General features: G+C 46.3%; 1 protein-coding gene across 1 annotated transcript in view; it reads left to right on the top strand.

Annotated features, from left to right (window-relative positions):
* Nucleotides 1-1,550: 1,550 nt before the first annotated feature.
* The window catches only part of DCHS2 (dachsous cadherin-related 2), a 95,703-nt gene continuing 80,395 nt past the window's right edge, over nt 1,551-16,858 (top strand). Inside the window, 1 exon segment of the mRNA XM_090140049.1 lies at nt 1,551-3,362. Coding sequence (XP_089996175.1) covers nt 1,551-3,362 — 1,812 coding nt within the window.

The raw sequence follows: 16,858 nt of genomic DNA, 5'->3' as shown, positions 1-16,858 counted from the left end.
TGCAAACATCTTAAGATCTAGGGATTTCTGTTTGTCATTTGTGGAAGAAAAGGAGAGAGATCATGAACAAGAGAGAGAGAAAAAGCTGAAGTAGGGAACAGAGAGAAAAATAAATGGCTCAGAGAAAGCAGAGGGACAGAGGAGGTGGAAGAGCAGCTACAAGGTAAGGCTCAGGCTCACAGCTCTGTTCTGCCCCAAAGATGTGGCATTTCTGATAACATGCTGCGGCTGAGGAGGGTTTGACATGGCGTTGCTGGATGTAATATGCCTTACTGAAGTTAGGGATGCCTGGCTGTCAGTTTGCACTGCCAGACATCAGCCAACTCAGTCCCTCCTACTTTTTCCATATACGCTGTCCTGAACACAGAGCTTTGCTCCTGAGGCAGTGCCTGAGCTTGGCAGCAGCAAGTTGTGTTTAGTAAATGTGTGGGATTGAACGTGATTTGCATCTTTTCCTAGTGACTGCACAGGCTGCATGGGACATGGTTGTTTTTCTGGACTCGCTGTGATTCAATGGAGTTCAGGCATTTTCATCATGAACAGCTGTGACTTGGGGAGGATCCATGTGTTTTCTCAATGGCTTTTCTCAATGTCAAGGGCTTCAGAGTCTCCTTCTAGCTCCTACACTTGTAATTATCATAGTATATAAATAAATACTGAGAGGCTTCCTCAGAACATTGCTCTGTGCCTAGAAAGACCTGACCTGGGGTTTGGCCCAGCCCCGGCTCTGCAGGAGCCACTCAGACCCAGCATTATGAGGATCTATGCCTGGTGCTGATCCCCTGAGCATCCCCATTCCTTCCGGAGGAGACCAAGAGCAGAAGGTCTACCACTCTGTGCTTTGCCACGTTTTTACTTGCCTGCAGCAGCACCAGTGTATTTTCCCTGAGGACAGTTGGAAAGTGAAACTCTCTTTGGTGAAGGTGCGGTAGGAACAGCAGGAGCGAGGGCTGTTACGTACTGCGTTTAGCAATCGGGGCAGAATGGATGTCTGCTGATTAGCACTTACATGATGCTGTGTATTCTCGGTATCACTGAAAATACACAAATCCATCCGTACACCATTTCCTATTAGATATGGGAGTCAGGAGTAGTGAAAAAGGAAGGAATTTGTTGTCTCACTGAAGCCGGTACAAGTTTCCACTTGGAGCTTCTTTCCGGCGCACGCTTCCCTGCCACACTGAGCGCTGATCCCACGCGAGGCTACAGCGTGAGCAACGGGCAGCAACATTAAGGCGAGGAAGCCGCTCGCAGAGCGCAGCCACCCCCCCCTCATCCTCGCGGATCCTCGTCCCATTCACGCTCTCTCCCGGGGGCAGCCGCGCCCCAGCCCCTGCCGCTCCCGAGAACCCCGCACCCCCGAGAGCAGCCTCCGGCCCCGGGTGGGCGGTGACGCGAGGGTCGGCGGCCCCGGCGGGGCGGGGGCTGCGAGGCGGTGGCGGCGAGGCACCTCCCTGCCCCGCCCGCCCCTCGCAGCTCTCGGAGCTCCCAGCTCGGAGCTCGTAGGCGCCGGCGGCGCGGCTCGGGGAGCAGCCGCTCGGGCCGGGATCATGGCGCGGCGGCGTGCCGTCGGGTGCCGGAGCGGGTCCCGGGTCGCGCCGCCGGGGCTCGCGTTGCTGCTGCTGCCGCTGTGGCTGTGCGGGGCGGCGGCGGGCGCGGGGCCGGTGTACAACCTGACGCTGGCGGTGGCCGAGGAGCTGCCGGCGGGGACGCTGGTGGGCGACATCAGCGCGGGGCTGCCGGCGGGTGCGGGGCCGCCGGGCGGCTTCCTGCTGTCGGAAGGCGGCGGCGAGTCGGCGCTGCTGGCCGATTTTCAGGTGCGGCCCGATACCGGCGAGATCCGCACGGCGCGACGTCTGGACAGGGAGCGCCGGGCGCGCTACAGCTTCGCGGCGGCCACGCTGCGTGGCGACGTGGTACGGGTGGAGATCACGGTGGCCGACGCCAACGACCACCCGCCGCGCTTCCCGCGGGGCAGCCTGCGGCTCGACGTGTCGGAGCTCAGCCCGCCCGGCAGCGCCTTCCGCCTGCCGCCCGCCAAAGACCCCGACGCCGGGCGCTTCGGCACGCAGGGCTACGCGCTGCTGGAGGCGGGCGGCGCGCCGGGAGAGCCTCCGCTCTTCGCGCTGCGCTGCGGTCGCCCGGCGGGGGGCTCCGCGCCCGGCCTGCCGGAGCTGGTGCTGCTGCGGCGACTGGACCGCGAGCGGGCGGCCGAGCACCGGCTGCTGCTGGAGGCGTGGGACGGCGGCAGCCCGCCGCGCCGCGGCCGCCTGCGCGTGGCCGTGCGAGTGCTGGACGAGAACGACAACGCGCCCGTCTTCGGCCGCGCCGAGTACAGCGCGCGGCTGCCCGAAAACGCGGCGCCGGGCACCGCCGTGTGCCGTCTGCGCGCCACCGACCCCGACCTGGGCGCCAACGGCCGCGTGCGCTACGCCATCAACCGGAGGCTGAGCGACCCCGGCGGCTTTTTCGCGGTGGGAGCGCTCAGCGGGGTGCTGCGGCTGCGCCGGCCGCTGGACCGCGAGGCGCGGGCGCTGCACCGCGTGGTGGTGGAGGCGAGGGACGGCGGCGCGCAGCCCGAGGTGTCGTCGGCGCTGGTGTCCGTGGCCGTGCTGGACGTGAACGACAACGCGCCCGCCATCCGCCTTCTCTTCCTGACCGAGAGCGGAGGCCCGCGCGTCTCCGAGGCAGCGCGGCTCGGCGCCTACGTGGCTCGCGTCTCCGTGTCGGACGCCGACGAGGCGGACGGCGGTGCCGGCGCGGTGCTGGCCCTGCGCGGCGGGGACGGCGCCTTCGCGCTGCGCCCAGCGGCCGCCGGCGTTTTCTTCCTGTGCGTGGCGGCGCCGCTGGACCGCGAGCGCCGCGAGCTCTACGCGCTGCGCCTGGTGGCCCGCGACGGCGGCGCCCCGCCGCTCTCTGCCGAGCGGGCGCTGCTGCTGCGCGTCGCCGACGTGAACGACGAGACGCCCGCTTTCGCGCGGGCCCACTATCGTGCCGCCGTCTCGGAGGCAGCCGCTCCCGGCACGGCCGTGCTGCGCCTCAGCGCCTCGGACGGCGACGAGCCCGGCTCGCCCAACGCCGAAGTACGCTACGCGCTGGAGGGAGAGCCCGGCGCGCTGGCGCTGCTGCGCATCGACGCGCGGAGCGGCGCCGTCAGCACCCGCGGGCGCCTGGACCGCGAGCGCCGCGCCGCGCTGGAGCTGCGCGTGGTGGCCCGGGACGGCGGCCGCCCGCCGCGCTCCTCCTGGTGCCGCCTCAGCGTCCGCGTGCGGGACGACAACGACAACGAGCCCCGCTTCCAGCGCCGCGTCTACCTCGGCCGTCTGCCCGAGCACGCCGCGCCCGGCCGCTGCCCGCTGCAGGTGAGCCCGCGGCGGGGCGGGGGCGCGGGGATGGATGGCCCTCGTGCCGGGGTCGGAGCGCAGCTCCGGCGGCCGTCGGGCCCCGAACGGTTGAAGGGCGTCGCGTTTGACGCCGGGGCCCCGCGTGGTGCTGAAACGGGGAAAGCTTTTCTCCCTCGGTGGCTATCTTCATCACACTCCTCCTCCTGCCATGTGCATAGCGTCCCGTGCAGTGCGTTTACAAGGTGCCGCAACCTGCCTTTCATCCCGTCTTTTGCCAAGTTCTCCCTTTCTATAGGAAGCCGCTTGGAGGAATCCGGGAGGAATGAACGGCTTTGCACTTCGGGGACGCGGGGCTGTCAGCGGCTGTTGCAGGGGCTGCTCTGCTCCACTCATAGCCACAGGATTGCTGACAAGAGTCTGCCTCCCAGTACAGGGATTGCCCAGAAAGTGTCAATCTGTATCTCCCAAAACAAGAGTGGTTTCATTTATTTGCTTATTTATTTTTGCACTGGTCAAGTTAGAACCGTGCTGATGCAGTGACTGCATCACCAAAGCCTGGCAGCTGGAACTGGGTTTGGCACATGATGGTGTGTGCCTCTGTGAGCACTGCACCTCTGTGGGCTCAGAGCAATGCGTGTGACCAGTTGTCTCCTTGTGAGCCACTTTCCTACGTCTAATGCAGGGAATTGAGGAATAACACTTTGCCATTGGACTGCCTTGATAACACAGGTTGCATTTTCATTAACAATTTCATTTTCAAGCTTTTTAGGTGATTGTCCCCATGCTCACTGAAATGGGTCTGCCTAGTACATTGTGTCGCACAGTACTGACTTGCCAGGTGTGTCAGGACTTTCCATCTTTTGGCTGAAGTTGCACTCTGTTGTCTTGGTCTCTCTTTCAGGCAGCAGCCTAAAACTCAGTGCAGATGGCAGTAACCCAGCATGTCAGGTTGGCACCTCTTCCTTGGGCTGTGCCTTTTATCTTGGTAAGGCAGAGAAGTGCTAGTTCTGTCTCTTATGGAATCATGGAATTATGAGTTTGAGTTGGAAGGGACCATTGAAGGCCATCTGGTTCAACTCCTCTGCAAAGAACAGGGACACCTAAAGCTAGATCAGAATGCTCAGAGCCCTGGCCAGTCTAAGCTTGGATGTCTCCAGGGACGGGGCATCCCTGGCAACCCATCCCAGTGCCTCATCGCTCTCACTGTAAGAAACTTCTTCCTTATATCCAACCTAAATCTCCTTTTTTAGTTTGAAGCCATTTCTCCTTGTCACAGCAGACCCTGCTGAAGAGTCTGTTCCTTCCTTCTTACAGCCCCCTTTTAGATACTGAAAGGCATCCTCCATATACTCCTGAATACATGAGTATTTCTCCCTTAGGGGGCTGTGCAGAGCTTAGAATTAGAAAGAGGTTCAGTGCCTGTGGCAGCTTTCAAGTGAAATCCTACTTCAGACTTAGTGCAGGTGTTTGTTTTGTGTTACACCAGATGATGCTCTCTGTGCATGTTGGGATGTAGGTGAAGCATGCTCTTGCTGCAGATCTGTGCTGGAGCTCAGGAGGTACTTATGTAAGCATGCCTCACGTTATTCTGCAGGTGAGTTCTTGTGAAAAGTGCAGTGCATTACATTAATGGCATCTTGAAGAGAACATAAATTGTCATGAATTAGTGACAGTCACATTAGCAGCTTTTCGTGGGTTTTGTTTCTAAATTCATTTTCTTCTATAGTTCATTAGAAAATGTGTTTATTGACTTTATAGCGATCTCTGCCAGAGGAGAGGAGGAGAAAAAACATGTCTTATCTGTCAAATGATAAAGGCCTACAGGCGTTCTGCTGTTAGGACAACTTGCACTTTGTGGGTCCATTAAGAAGGCTGCTTTAACTCACTGCTTAGAGCTCTGTTCCCTTGCTTTAAAAATAACAGTCTTTCTGATGGTGAGATTGTGAGGCATTTGTGAACACAGCGACAGCAAATAAAGGTTTTGTTTAAAGCTCTGAAAGGTAACTTAGGTGCACTGGGAATTGCTCCACGATTAGGGAAAGGCCTGTGGCTTTTTAGAGAGCAGCATTTAAAGCTGTAATGCCTGTCAGAAGGATGCTTCCTTTTTGAGGGTTTTTAAAGTTCTTGGCATGTTTGAGAGAGGATGCTTATTCTTGCAGTTGCACCGTCAAAGGAGAGGGATCTACAAAAGGTCTTTCTATCATACAGCCATTCTTCAGGTTTTTCTCTGCTTTCTGCAAAAGAAAATTAAGAGGAAGAGGAGAAGGGGTTCTCTGCAGAATTTGGTTTTTGAGTGTTTTCTTCACGCTGCAGTTACTAGAATCAGAAATCAAGCCAGCCATGTAGGCTGTGAAGAGCAAAAGCTGACTGCTTAGAAGTGAGACTGAAGGAAGCTGGAAAAGACACATCTTTTAGCTTCTTTAGATCAACAGGTCTGGCTTCACTGTATTCCTGTTGAAGAAGTCAGCTTCAGAGGAAACTTAAATGTTGTTTGTTGACTCAGAAAGATACCTTTTTATACTAATGTAATTGACAGTAGGGGGACCAAAAGCCAGGATTAACTAAATTTACAGCAAAGAAATGGATCATCTAGCCTGTAATTATAATGCAGAGTTATTTATTTGTTTATCCAATTCACATTACTGTTTTATAGGGTGTGACAGCAATTATCATATTGGCATTTATCTGTTAGGTATATGATTTAGTAGCAGTTACTTTTTATTAATTCACAGCAAATATTTCTTTGCTCTCCAGAAGCCATTCAGTGACTTCTCAACACATGATAGTCGCTTTGTGGAATAAAGTGAGTTTTCATGGCTGCCCAGAACTACGTGACATCTGTACGATGTTGTCAATGGTTTATGGGCTGGTTTGGCCCAGTTCTGTGACTGGCCTGTTGGAGGGACCCACAGATCCACACCCCAGAAAGGGATAAGGGATAAAGGGTAGAGAGATGGGCCCCAAAACAAAACAGCAGCCACGATCTGAGGAGAAGCAAACTAATTTAGTAAATAAGATATCGGAATGCAAGATAACACGCTATAACAATATAATGCAATTAAAATTGCAGCTAATAAATAGAGAAAAAAAAGAGAAAGAGTGTCTGAAAAAAACTGAAGGCTTTACACTAATGCTGAGACAAAACGTGAATAGTCGGGTTGAGCAGCAGGGAGGAGAGCCTGACAAAATCTCTCAAAAAGGGAAAAGAGACATCAGGTGGCTTTGTCAGGGATTTTATCTCCTCTCCGAACACAAAGTGTGCTGGGGTATGTAGCTCTTCTTCTCTTCTGAGACAGGTACCCAGAACTGCACTAACAGTTTAACTCCCAGTGCATTACATGATGCTATGATGTGCAATACCAATAACCAAAAGTCATAAAACCATGACAAATGTGCAGCATTGGGAGCTGTAAATGGCTGGATATGGTCTATCCATATATATTTATCAGATATGAATGTCAGCTCATCACCCACATGTATTTTCATTGATTGCTGGCTCAGCCTTTGCTGGAAGGTTTTAAAGCATTGGGAAATAAATGAGTTTTCTGTCTCCTAAGGTGCAGCAAACTGATGCATTACAGAGTGAGCCCTTATATTTAGTATGTTTTGCTGCTCAGTTCGTTCTTGAAAACAAACTGCACGTTGAAAAAACATGAATGATGCATTTGTTTGTTTTTTAAAATTCACAAGTCTGATTAAGAACCCACCTGGGAGTTTTACATGACTCAGTGCAATGTGTGCAGGGGAAGCTTGTCCTGCAGGGCATTAACAACAGGGTTAGTGACACCACAGAGCCTCACCCTTTGTGGCACCATCTGACAGGGAGAGTAAGGAGGCTGTATCCTAAGGGAAGATGCTTTTGTTGCAACCCCTTTTCCTCTGTTTACCAGTTTCTCATTGATATATCTATGGCCTTTGAAATGCTGCTTTGTGCAGAAGTGGGTTTTTCTTCTGCACCTGACAGCATGGCATTAGAGATGCATCTCTTTCCCTCCTTTTCCTTTACGTGTTGCATTTCTGCCAGACCCTAATAAGTCTGACTGCTGTGACTGAAATCTCAGGACACTGTCACACCTATTTACCTGCACTCACAGGCTGCGCCGTTTTAAGAACAGAGCTGCTGTGATAACAATATCTGCTATAATAAAAGCAAGTGTACTGGCTTCCAGCCTTGACAGCTGTCTCAGTCTCCTGCCCTGACCTTGTGGGACTCCCGTGTAGTGTTTTTGTCTCCCCTTCCCCTCTCTCCCTCCTCCCCTTTGTACTTTGTGCAGGGAATTAGCTTGTCGTGCTTATGTCTGCTACACTTCCACTGCCTTGTGTCTACATCTGGTGCTGGGGAAGGGATGGCCGGAAGGGCAGTTTTTAACTAATGTCTGACTAAACGTGTGAGACAAACAGCTTGTGTGTGCCCTGGTGGTTTTTCTCCTTTACAGTCATAAATACACACATATGGTATAATTCATTGTCCAAGGAGCTGGATGTATGTTGCCAATCAGAGAAACTGCAGCAGACTCCTGCACTCAGCTCTGCTGCTTTATGTGCTGCACTGTCATTTGTTCACTAATACGTGAAACCTCAGTAACCACGATTTTACAGAACACATTCAGTTTTTCCTGTTGTGTTTTGCTCTGAATTCTGAACTCATGGCCAGACGTAGCAGTTGCAGTTCACTGGAGCCATTTCTCCTCTCCGCAGGGTGACTGCCTTGGTAGCAGACCTGTCGTTTGCACGAAACTAGGTTTTGTCATTGACCATCATCAAAGGCATGAATGTACTGATATCTTCATCTCTACTTCCATCTTAACACACGGCTATGTGTTAAACATTCTCCATAGACATACAGACACCTAATTACTTTTATTTAGGAAAACATTATTAATCTTTGCATAGACTATTGCTTTGGACATTGATAGCTATTTTATTGACTTCAGTTTGGTACTTCGAGCAGTATAATGCTTGATGACATATAAAAATGATACTTCTAGGTGGGAGTGATGTTGTGCCCTTACATGGGCATGGACTCGATAAAGCATGTTTTGTAGCACAAAGTTCATTAAATTTTCATTTGTCTTAATGTGCTCTTGGATGGAAGAGAGTAAGGTCCTTGAGACAAGAGTGATCACCTTGGTAATGCTGGTTCTGTGCATTCTACTGAAAGTGCTGTTGAATAGATGGGCTTTTTGGCATGCCCATTAGCCCTCTACACACAACACAAGGTTTTTACAAATGGACAAACCTGAAAATTCTTGCCTGCCTCTGCTCTGCAGAGTCTTGTAAGCCTGTGCAAAGTAAGTGCCAAGTGCTTCCTTATGGTAAAACTGTCCAGCAACCTCCTGCCCCATGGCTGCAGATGTGGGGCAGTGGAGCTGGAAAGAACTTTTCAAAGGGGCTTTTGTTGCACGCAGCTTAGAGCACAAGACTTGGTGAAATCAGGCAGGACTTCGGGGGCTTTTCAGGTTCTCTGGATTTTGAAAATCCCAAGCTATTGAATGTGTATCTGTGTGTTGCCAAGGAGGGGAGAGAGAGCTGTATTCATGGTGTTGTAGGAGGAAGGGATGAATAAACTGCAATCGAAAAAATGACCTGCTTTCCCAGAGCACAGCACTTCTTCATGTCATAGACTTTAACACTCTGTGTTCTTCCATCACCAGTGATTCTAGAATAATGATTTTGCCCAGAGGTTCCATTTGAAAACACACTCACCACTTCAAAAATAATTTTCCCTTTAGATGTACATTTGCATGATTTTTAAAGGAGCAAAGAGGGGACATTTTGTTCTGATTTCAGAAGGAAAAAAAGATTAAACTATGTACTTGGCTTCTGTTGTTTGTTCGTTCACTCCCTTTTGTTGCTATTAAAATATAACTCAGAATCCTGAAACTTGTTTCTTTTTTTCTTTTTTTAGCTGTCTTTGAAGTTGATGTCTTCAGGATTAATTTTGGCAGCACTGCAGACTTGTAATGATCTTGTCCTGATAGCTGGCTGTTCTTTTTTTCATTCAAACCCTGTATCTCTTAGATTTGTGATTTGCAGTTAAAGAAGTAAGGTTTGAATTTCATGGAACTAAGCTGCAATTACTTTTTTTTTTTTTAAAAGTTCTCCATTTATGCCTGCATCTTTGGAAGGGGAAAAGAACTGGCAGTCAAAGGCTAACAGCTTTTCATTTTCAGAAAGGTTTGTCTGAAGTTGTTTGAATTGAGGATTAAAGCTAACATTTGTGAGTTAGATCAGGACATGCGTTGCATTTCCTGAGCACTGCAGTTATGGGAAACGAGTTTTCCCCCGCTGCTGTTCAACCACCACATTAGAAAATAGTTCTGTTTTTTCACCTCTGTTGTATCTAATTAGAGGCCACCTAAAATGCACTGTTTGAGGCATTTTCACTCTATGGTATGACACCATTTTTACTAACTGCTTATAGCAGAAGGCCATCTTTTAGGCCTACAAGCATTCGCTAAATGTTGGCTATTTTTTGAACATTTGGCTATTTTTGAAGCATTGCTGAGGTTACTGGGTGCACAGCTTGATGCTCATTTCTCTGATTAGCCTCTTTTTATGTCAACAAGTCAAACTCTTTTAAGTCTTATCTATCAAGTAGGCTTATTGCTCTGCTCATCATTCTGTCTGTGCCCTGCTGTCTTGAAAGTGAGTGCCCAGACTGTGCTCAGTGTTCTTCCAATGGGATTTGCCAGGTTATTTGCACAGCAATGTTAGTACTTTACTGGAAGTATGTCACCTAAATCAGTTTGCATTTCTCTTCTTTTTAAGTCCAATTGCTTTGACTCGCACTACTCTGTATTTTTTTCTCTTCTGCAGCTTTCAATGAGTAAGTTCTGAGTTTACAGTAGAACAATATTAGTTTGTTGGTATGCAAACTCGTGCATTGTCATTCTATTTTTATTACTTTAGTCCTCTAGCTCTTCTTACGAAGGACCTTCTGATCTATATTGACAGGGATTTTCCAGTTTCATGAGATGGTGAATATTATTGAAGTGCTTATGTTCATTTGCTTGTTTCGCTAGTTAATGAATAGGTCTAACATGAAGGTTATCAATACACTCCTTAGGAGCTCCACTCCTATTTGTTGCCTTTGTAACCAATTTGTTACTTGTCTGTTTCAAGACGCCTTGTTTTTATTTCTTCTGGTATCTTACCAGGTGATTTTTTTGCTAAAAGCCTGATATGATGTAGTGCCGACATCAATTTGCTCTTCTTTTGTACACCACAGTCTCTGGTGTTCTAGGAGAGATGGATTTGTTAGCATCTAGATTAGTTGTGGCTGCAAGCTTGTAGTTTTGTCAGTTCTTTAAAAAATACACGTCGAATCCTCCCATTCTGAATGCCAATTTCATTTTAACTTTCAGATACATAACTGCCATCTCTGCCTTCTCATTCCCATTAGTTGCCATCATTGCTGACAACAGAAATGAGGAAGGTACTCCTTCACATCTCACAACAGCATCCCATTTCAACAGTATGCTGTCTTCTTACTTTAGTGCACCTGTTTCTGCTTATTTTTTTCAGTTTATGAAGATCTATACATTTTTGCCCTGGACTTATTTAAGTCCCAGACTTATTCATGTGTCATGTCTTTATTACTTTTATTGACTTGTGAGTCTCTGAGATGTTAAAGCTCCTCATAAATTAAATGATTCCTGGTGATGTTCTTTCTCCAGGAGCATTATAATTCTCTCTCTATGCGTTCAAATCTAACCCAGAGCTGAGGAAGCCTATAGCAGGTACTGAGCTTCATTCCAGTGTGGAAAAAAGAAGACCCCTGTAATGAATATACTGGTGGGAAATAAAAAACAGTCTTAAGGTACAGGAAGGAGACAGAGATGAGACTGACACATTAAGCTGGCAACAGCAGTAACCAGAAAATAAAGGCATTTTGTCGTTAGCATGGCTTCTTGGACAGTAGAGAGTAATGAGCAGACAGAAAGATGTGATGGATAGTTTCTGAAAAGAGTCCTGTGGGGTATTTGAGTTTGTGTGAGTTGTGTTGCAACTACATGTAATTCCTGTGCTTAAAACATTTGAAAAAAATAGGATTTTAGCTGTGGGATGAATACTGTTGTGAGACACTTACATCATAGATAGAATGAAGTAGAGTTCTGCAAACTGCCAGAGCTTTCAGAGGAAAATGATCTTTTCCTTTTGTATGTAGCTGATTGCTGTTGAAGCAAAAGATGCCCACATAGAAAAGCTGTGTTACGAAGTAAAGATTTTCACACACGGTTTTGGAATGATGTGAAGCTACGTGTCATTAAATGTACTGACATAGAAACTCATCTGCAGGAAAACAACTTGCTGTGTGACAGGAGCTGATTGTAACTTGCAGCAGCATCTTTTAGGAAGCATCACAATTATATGCATTTCATGTGCTCAGTATGCTCTTGTCATTTAAAAAATGGTGCAGAATGTAGGTATGTAAGACTTCTGTTTGATACAAATTTCCATCGGGTAACAAACTGTGGTCTAAAATAAGGTTTTTTCCACTTTTGGGGTGAGAAAGAAGTGTAATGTTTCAGGGAAGAGATTTCCTCTAATGCAGTAAACATCTTTGTTGCAAAAAGATGGAGGACCTGCTGATAAAACAGTGTGCATTTTGGCTTGTTTTTATTGCTGCTCAGAGTGCCCTTTCTTGAACTAGATTTTAAGCTGATAGCCTGTTTCATTCCATATATACCCAGAACAACTTACTCCCTTTGGATACCTGCATGCTCTCTACCAAGATTAGCTATTTGTCCACTTCTTGTTACACTTATTTGTTACACTTATTTGTTACACTTCTTGTCAAATTATTTTCTAAAATTAAAGTGGTAGTATTGCTACTTCTTTAAAAGATAATGCAAGTAGGATTTGCTCAGACACTGAAGTAAAAACAACTCATCTGGAATTACTGAGCTTGTGGGAGTAGGACACATTCTCCTCATCATGGCAGTTTTTGTAGACCTCCTTGCAAAATGTAATGCACAACAGAGATTTTTGTCTTGGGAACATTGTGCATATTTTCAGTGATTCCAGGGTTACTGGTGGTGCTGAAATCAGGGTAGGAGTTTATTGCTTTCAGTTCTCTGCACAGGCTTTTTTGTTTCTTCCGTATTTTTCATGTTTTATCAAGGTGTGCAGTGTTTCTGTGCTTCGAGCACATAAGCAGTTTATTTTCCTTCTTTGGTTTGCAGCTGAAGCTATCTCAGATTATTACGTTTGTCTCATACATTCTGTCTGAAAAGGTATTCTCCTTCATGCTCCATGTACTGCCAGGCTGCTTCACCTTCTTCATGTTGTGACACGAGAGTAAACTGATGGGTATATGGACTGTGAGGGCTGATTTTGATAGAACAGCATTTCTGAATATATAAAGAGACTTTTACTTGTTCTTGTTTCTTTTTACTTGTTCATGCCAAACTTTTGTGTTCTAGTATTCATCAGCTTAATAGAACTATGGTACGATTTTTCATAGCATAAGCCAGAACGGTGTCTTGTTTGCTCTTCTGCTAAATAACTGGTCATGTGAAAAATGTGCTTTTAATAATACAGATGGCAATAGATTCTTAAAGCTTCAGTGTTTGTCTGCAACATTTACCTTTTCATGCTTAAGCAGTCAGGAACACTTAGTAACACTGACATGACAAATGCAGATACGATGCTTTTTTGTATATGGCAGGATTTTTCTAATTAAATCAACCGAAGATTGTTTTGGTGTTATTGGGTTATTTTTGTCTTGTCTTTCTGCAGTGTAGTTGATAAATCCCAACCAGTGTTATCCAAAATGGTGGTCAGTCTGTTTCATTCCTGCTGTCTCATGTTCACAAACCTCTCAAAATATGAAAGCTTATTATGTCAACTATTCTACTTTTCTTATTCTGTTGATGTTATGTTATACCAAAACGTAGATTTTCTTCTGTTTTCCTGGCCATGATGATTCTCTACTTCGAGTTTAGTTTTGTCCTAGCAATCCTAATTCTAAATTCCTTGCCCACTCAAGGAACTTGCCCACTGGAACATTCAACTGGTAAAAGGTGTAAAAATAGGCAACTGGAGAAGATTTCTCAGCCATTTGTTCCTCTTATCCATCATTACTCTTAATTTGATCATGATTGATTCTCTGTTGGCTGTTACAGTGTTATTATTCCTGTTCATTTAGGTCTGGATCTGGATACTGAACTTGTACAGTCTTTTCAACTATCCCATTGACTGTAATGGTTCTAGCCAGACTCTGTGCTTGGGTTTGACATTTAGATGTCCATTGATCTGTGGAGCTTGATGAGACTATTTTCATTAGTGTTACTGTATAAATTCTTCATAGTTTTGAGTAACCGTTGGAAGGTTTTCTGCTTTATCATTCTTGCTATTGTGAATTTTTCTCTGTTTCTGTGATGTGAAAAGTCTGAATTCTCAGATTTGTTGCAGCCTATCTTGATGTGTATGCATGTGTACATGAAATGCAGCTGGATTTTACCATCGGAGTTCACAAACATTTAACATGAGAATCAAAACCTAAACACTGTGAAAGCAGTATTTCAGCAGGAATAGAAAAACCTTGTGAGGTTATTGTAGTTCACAATAACTGTCAAACTTCCAAGGGCTTTTTTGCAGAAAGATTCTGCCCTAGCTCTATAGACTGTGCATGTATCTAACAGATACGGTTCCTCAACAGCCATCCTAGAATGAATTTAAAGCCACACATTTTATACCTTTACAATGACCATGGACAGTATTTTATTACAAAACGAAATTTGCTTTCTTCCGGAGCACAGCAGCTGTAGTGTGTCTGACTGCCCACATTTGAGGAGCTCCAGAACCAACAGGTCAGGTTCTATTGTGAAAAAGAAACCAAACCAGCCACCTACTTTCTTTGGAAAACAGGATGCTGAGTTTTCACTGTGAAATCAGGGCTCAAAAGAGAATGTGAAATTTAACAGCTGTTTCTTAGTTTCTCTTGAGAAGGCTTACATGCTTCCACAAGGCTTGTTTTCATTGTCCTAGACAGCAAGAAACCTGACCGCTTGGAGGGGGTAAAAAAGAAATATTGTATGTGTGGGGAACCAACCAAAACAACACAACCCACAGAGACAAAAAAAACAAATGAAAGCAACCAACCATGTAAAAACACCCCAAGAGCTCATTGTCTCCTCTTGACTGGATATCGTTCTCTGTAGCTGCACAGTGATGTGCTCATGTGGTTGCTTACACTCATCTCCAACTCTGTAGAGATTGGATAGATATGGAAATGTGTTTCCATGTGAAACTTTGATGTTGAGGCTATGTGACACAACAAATGTGGCTTTCTTGGAGGAAAGAAGATGACAGTGGGCAGGACTTGAAACGAACTGTAAGCAGTGTTTTTTCCATGCTGGCCCTGGAAGCGTGGCAGATGCAGTTACAGTGAGGAAGGAGTTGTGTGTGCATTGTCTTCTGGGACAAAAGCAGACAGTGCTGGCCATCTCCAGGGCCAATGTAGCTGACCTGCTTAGTGGAACTTGACAGCTGTGGTACAACTTCCTTATTCAGGCCTTGGACTAGCACTGCTGCATGAGATAGACAAAAGCACTATTAAAGTATAAAATGAGACACAACGCTGTAATAACTGGAGAAGGAGCACATTAAGTCTAATTTGTGAAACTTGTCAGTGCACTGTTTTTACTTGTTGGTATTAAAAAAAAACAACTTTTCTTAAGTCTGTTGAATAGCAAGCACATTAAAAAATGCTACCATTGTAACACATCCTTCTGAGGTTTAAGCTTACTAGTTACATGTATACCTGGCTTGTGGAAATCACCATGTTATAAAGATGCACTCCCGTGTAGTGAAATAAGGGAATGTGAATAGCTTTGCTCTCCTTTTGATAGCACTGACCATATTTTTATTTAAAGTGCGGTGTAGGGGAGGTTTAATTTCAGCTATTGTTAGCAGAGTAGTTTAAGAAAATAGGTTTTGCTTTCTGTTTTTTGATAAAACAAGTTTGTTGTCCTCATCTCTTCTGGAAAGGCTTTTATCTTTGTGCCTATCATGGGAAAATGGCATTTAAGGCATCACATCAGTAACAGAACCATGCTACTGATGGTTCTGTCTTTTAGAAAAGTTTATCTAGTAGCTGAACCTCACTCCAGTGAAAAGATCTGAAGGTAAGAATGGGAACCTTCACTTTGACCCATTATTTAATGGAAGTTTCCTTGAGTGTGGCTACTGAGCAGCTGACTTGCTGTGCTTGGATCCATTTGGAGCCTTTGTGGGACTGGCAGGCATGCTGTGTTCCACTCACTGCTCAGTTACAGTTCAAGTGGTGTAAAAGCTTTGTGATTAAGTCCGGCTGTGACGGGAATGGCAGCCTTTGAGTAGCTCTGCCCTTTTAAGTATTTGAGAGGAGTGATTCAATTCAAGCGCATAGCAGAACTGGTAGCCTAATATTGTGTGGGGAGGTCACAATTGATATGGGTATCCTAGAAATATGTTTTTTTTAACAGCTTTCCTTTATCCACCAATACCATCTTACCATTGCTAGGGTTCATCTGGCTTTCTGGTATGCAAGCATGAACCATATTAATGTTGTGGTTAAGTAGGAAATACTGCAAGGAGGTATGTTAGTGGTGCATAAGCCATTACATTTAATTTTCCCCAGTGGCTCTGTGGATAGGAAGCAGGGATTCTCTGAAAAGAGCTCTGAAACCATCTCGGCCCAAACCCAGTAACCCTGTGAGGTGTTTATGGCAGCAGCGTTCCCAGATGACAGAAATTGTGCTTCTTGGCAGTTGCTGCTTGGAAGCAGTTCTTGTCAAACTTACATAATAAGAGCTCCCTGTTTCTTCTTATTTGAATCCCTTGGGAATAAGGAGGGCTGTATTACAGATAGGACATAGGTAGAGGAGTCGAAGAAACAGGGAGTTTAACATGCTGTGCTCCAAAGGAGACCCTTCTCAAAAGCATTTAAAATAGTAACATGACACAGTTGGAAAAACAAAAAAGAATTTAAGTTTGTTGTTATACTGCAAGTCTGGATTGTAGATATAAGTAACACACTACAAAGACATGAATATTTTTACTTGTTGATCCCTCTTCGCTTTTAGGAATGAGGCTGAGTGTCACAAGCCAGCTGTTGGCTCTTTATTTGTTAGCAAAACCACCATGAAAAAGGCCACTCTTGTAGGTAGCTGAGCAGAAAGTGCACACAGCATCACCTCTGTACTAAGTGTGTTCCCTCACGGCTGGCACTGATACACACTGGAGGAATTTCTCCTAACGGGGAGAGGGAGGATTTCGTCAGCGTGGATGGTTTGGGGCTTTTGTGGGAACCAAGCCTACGTTAAGGAAATGCTTGTGGGTTTCCCACAAAATTTGTGAAGTCTCATTATGCTTGTTTACATGAAAGGATTCCAGAAACAGCTGTTCACATGACATGTCTGGTTGCACACAAAATGCTGTGTGACCTTTAAAGTTTGATAAAAGTAGTGTGTAATTGTGGACAGGTTAGCCCAACAAACAGTATAATAGTAGATACTTTACTGAGT

This window comes from Phasianus colchicus, chromosome 4 (assembly GCF_987193195.1).
Source record: "Phasianus colchicus chromosome 4, bPhaCol1.hap1.1, whole genome shotgun sequence".
Taxonomy (NCBI): Eukaryota; Metazoa; Chordata; class Aves; order Galliformes; family Phasianidae; genus Phasianus; species Phasianus colchicus.
This window is presented reverse-complemented; position numbering and strand designations above follow the sequence as displayed.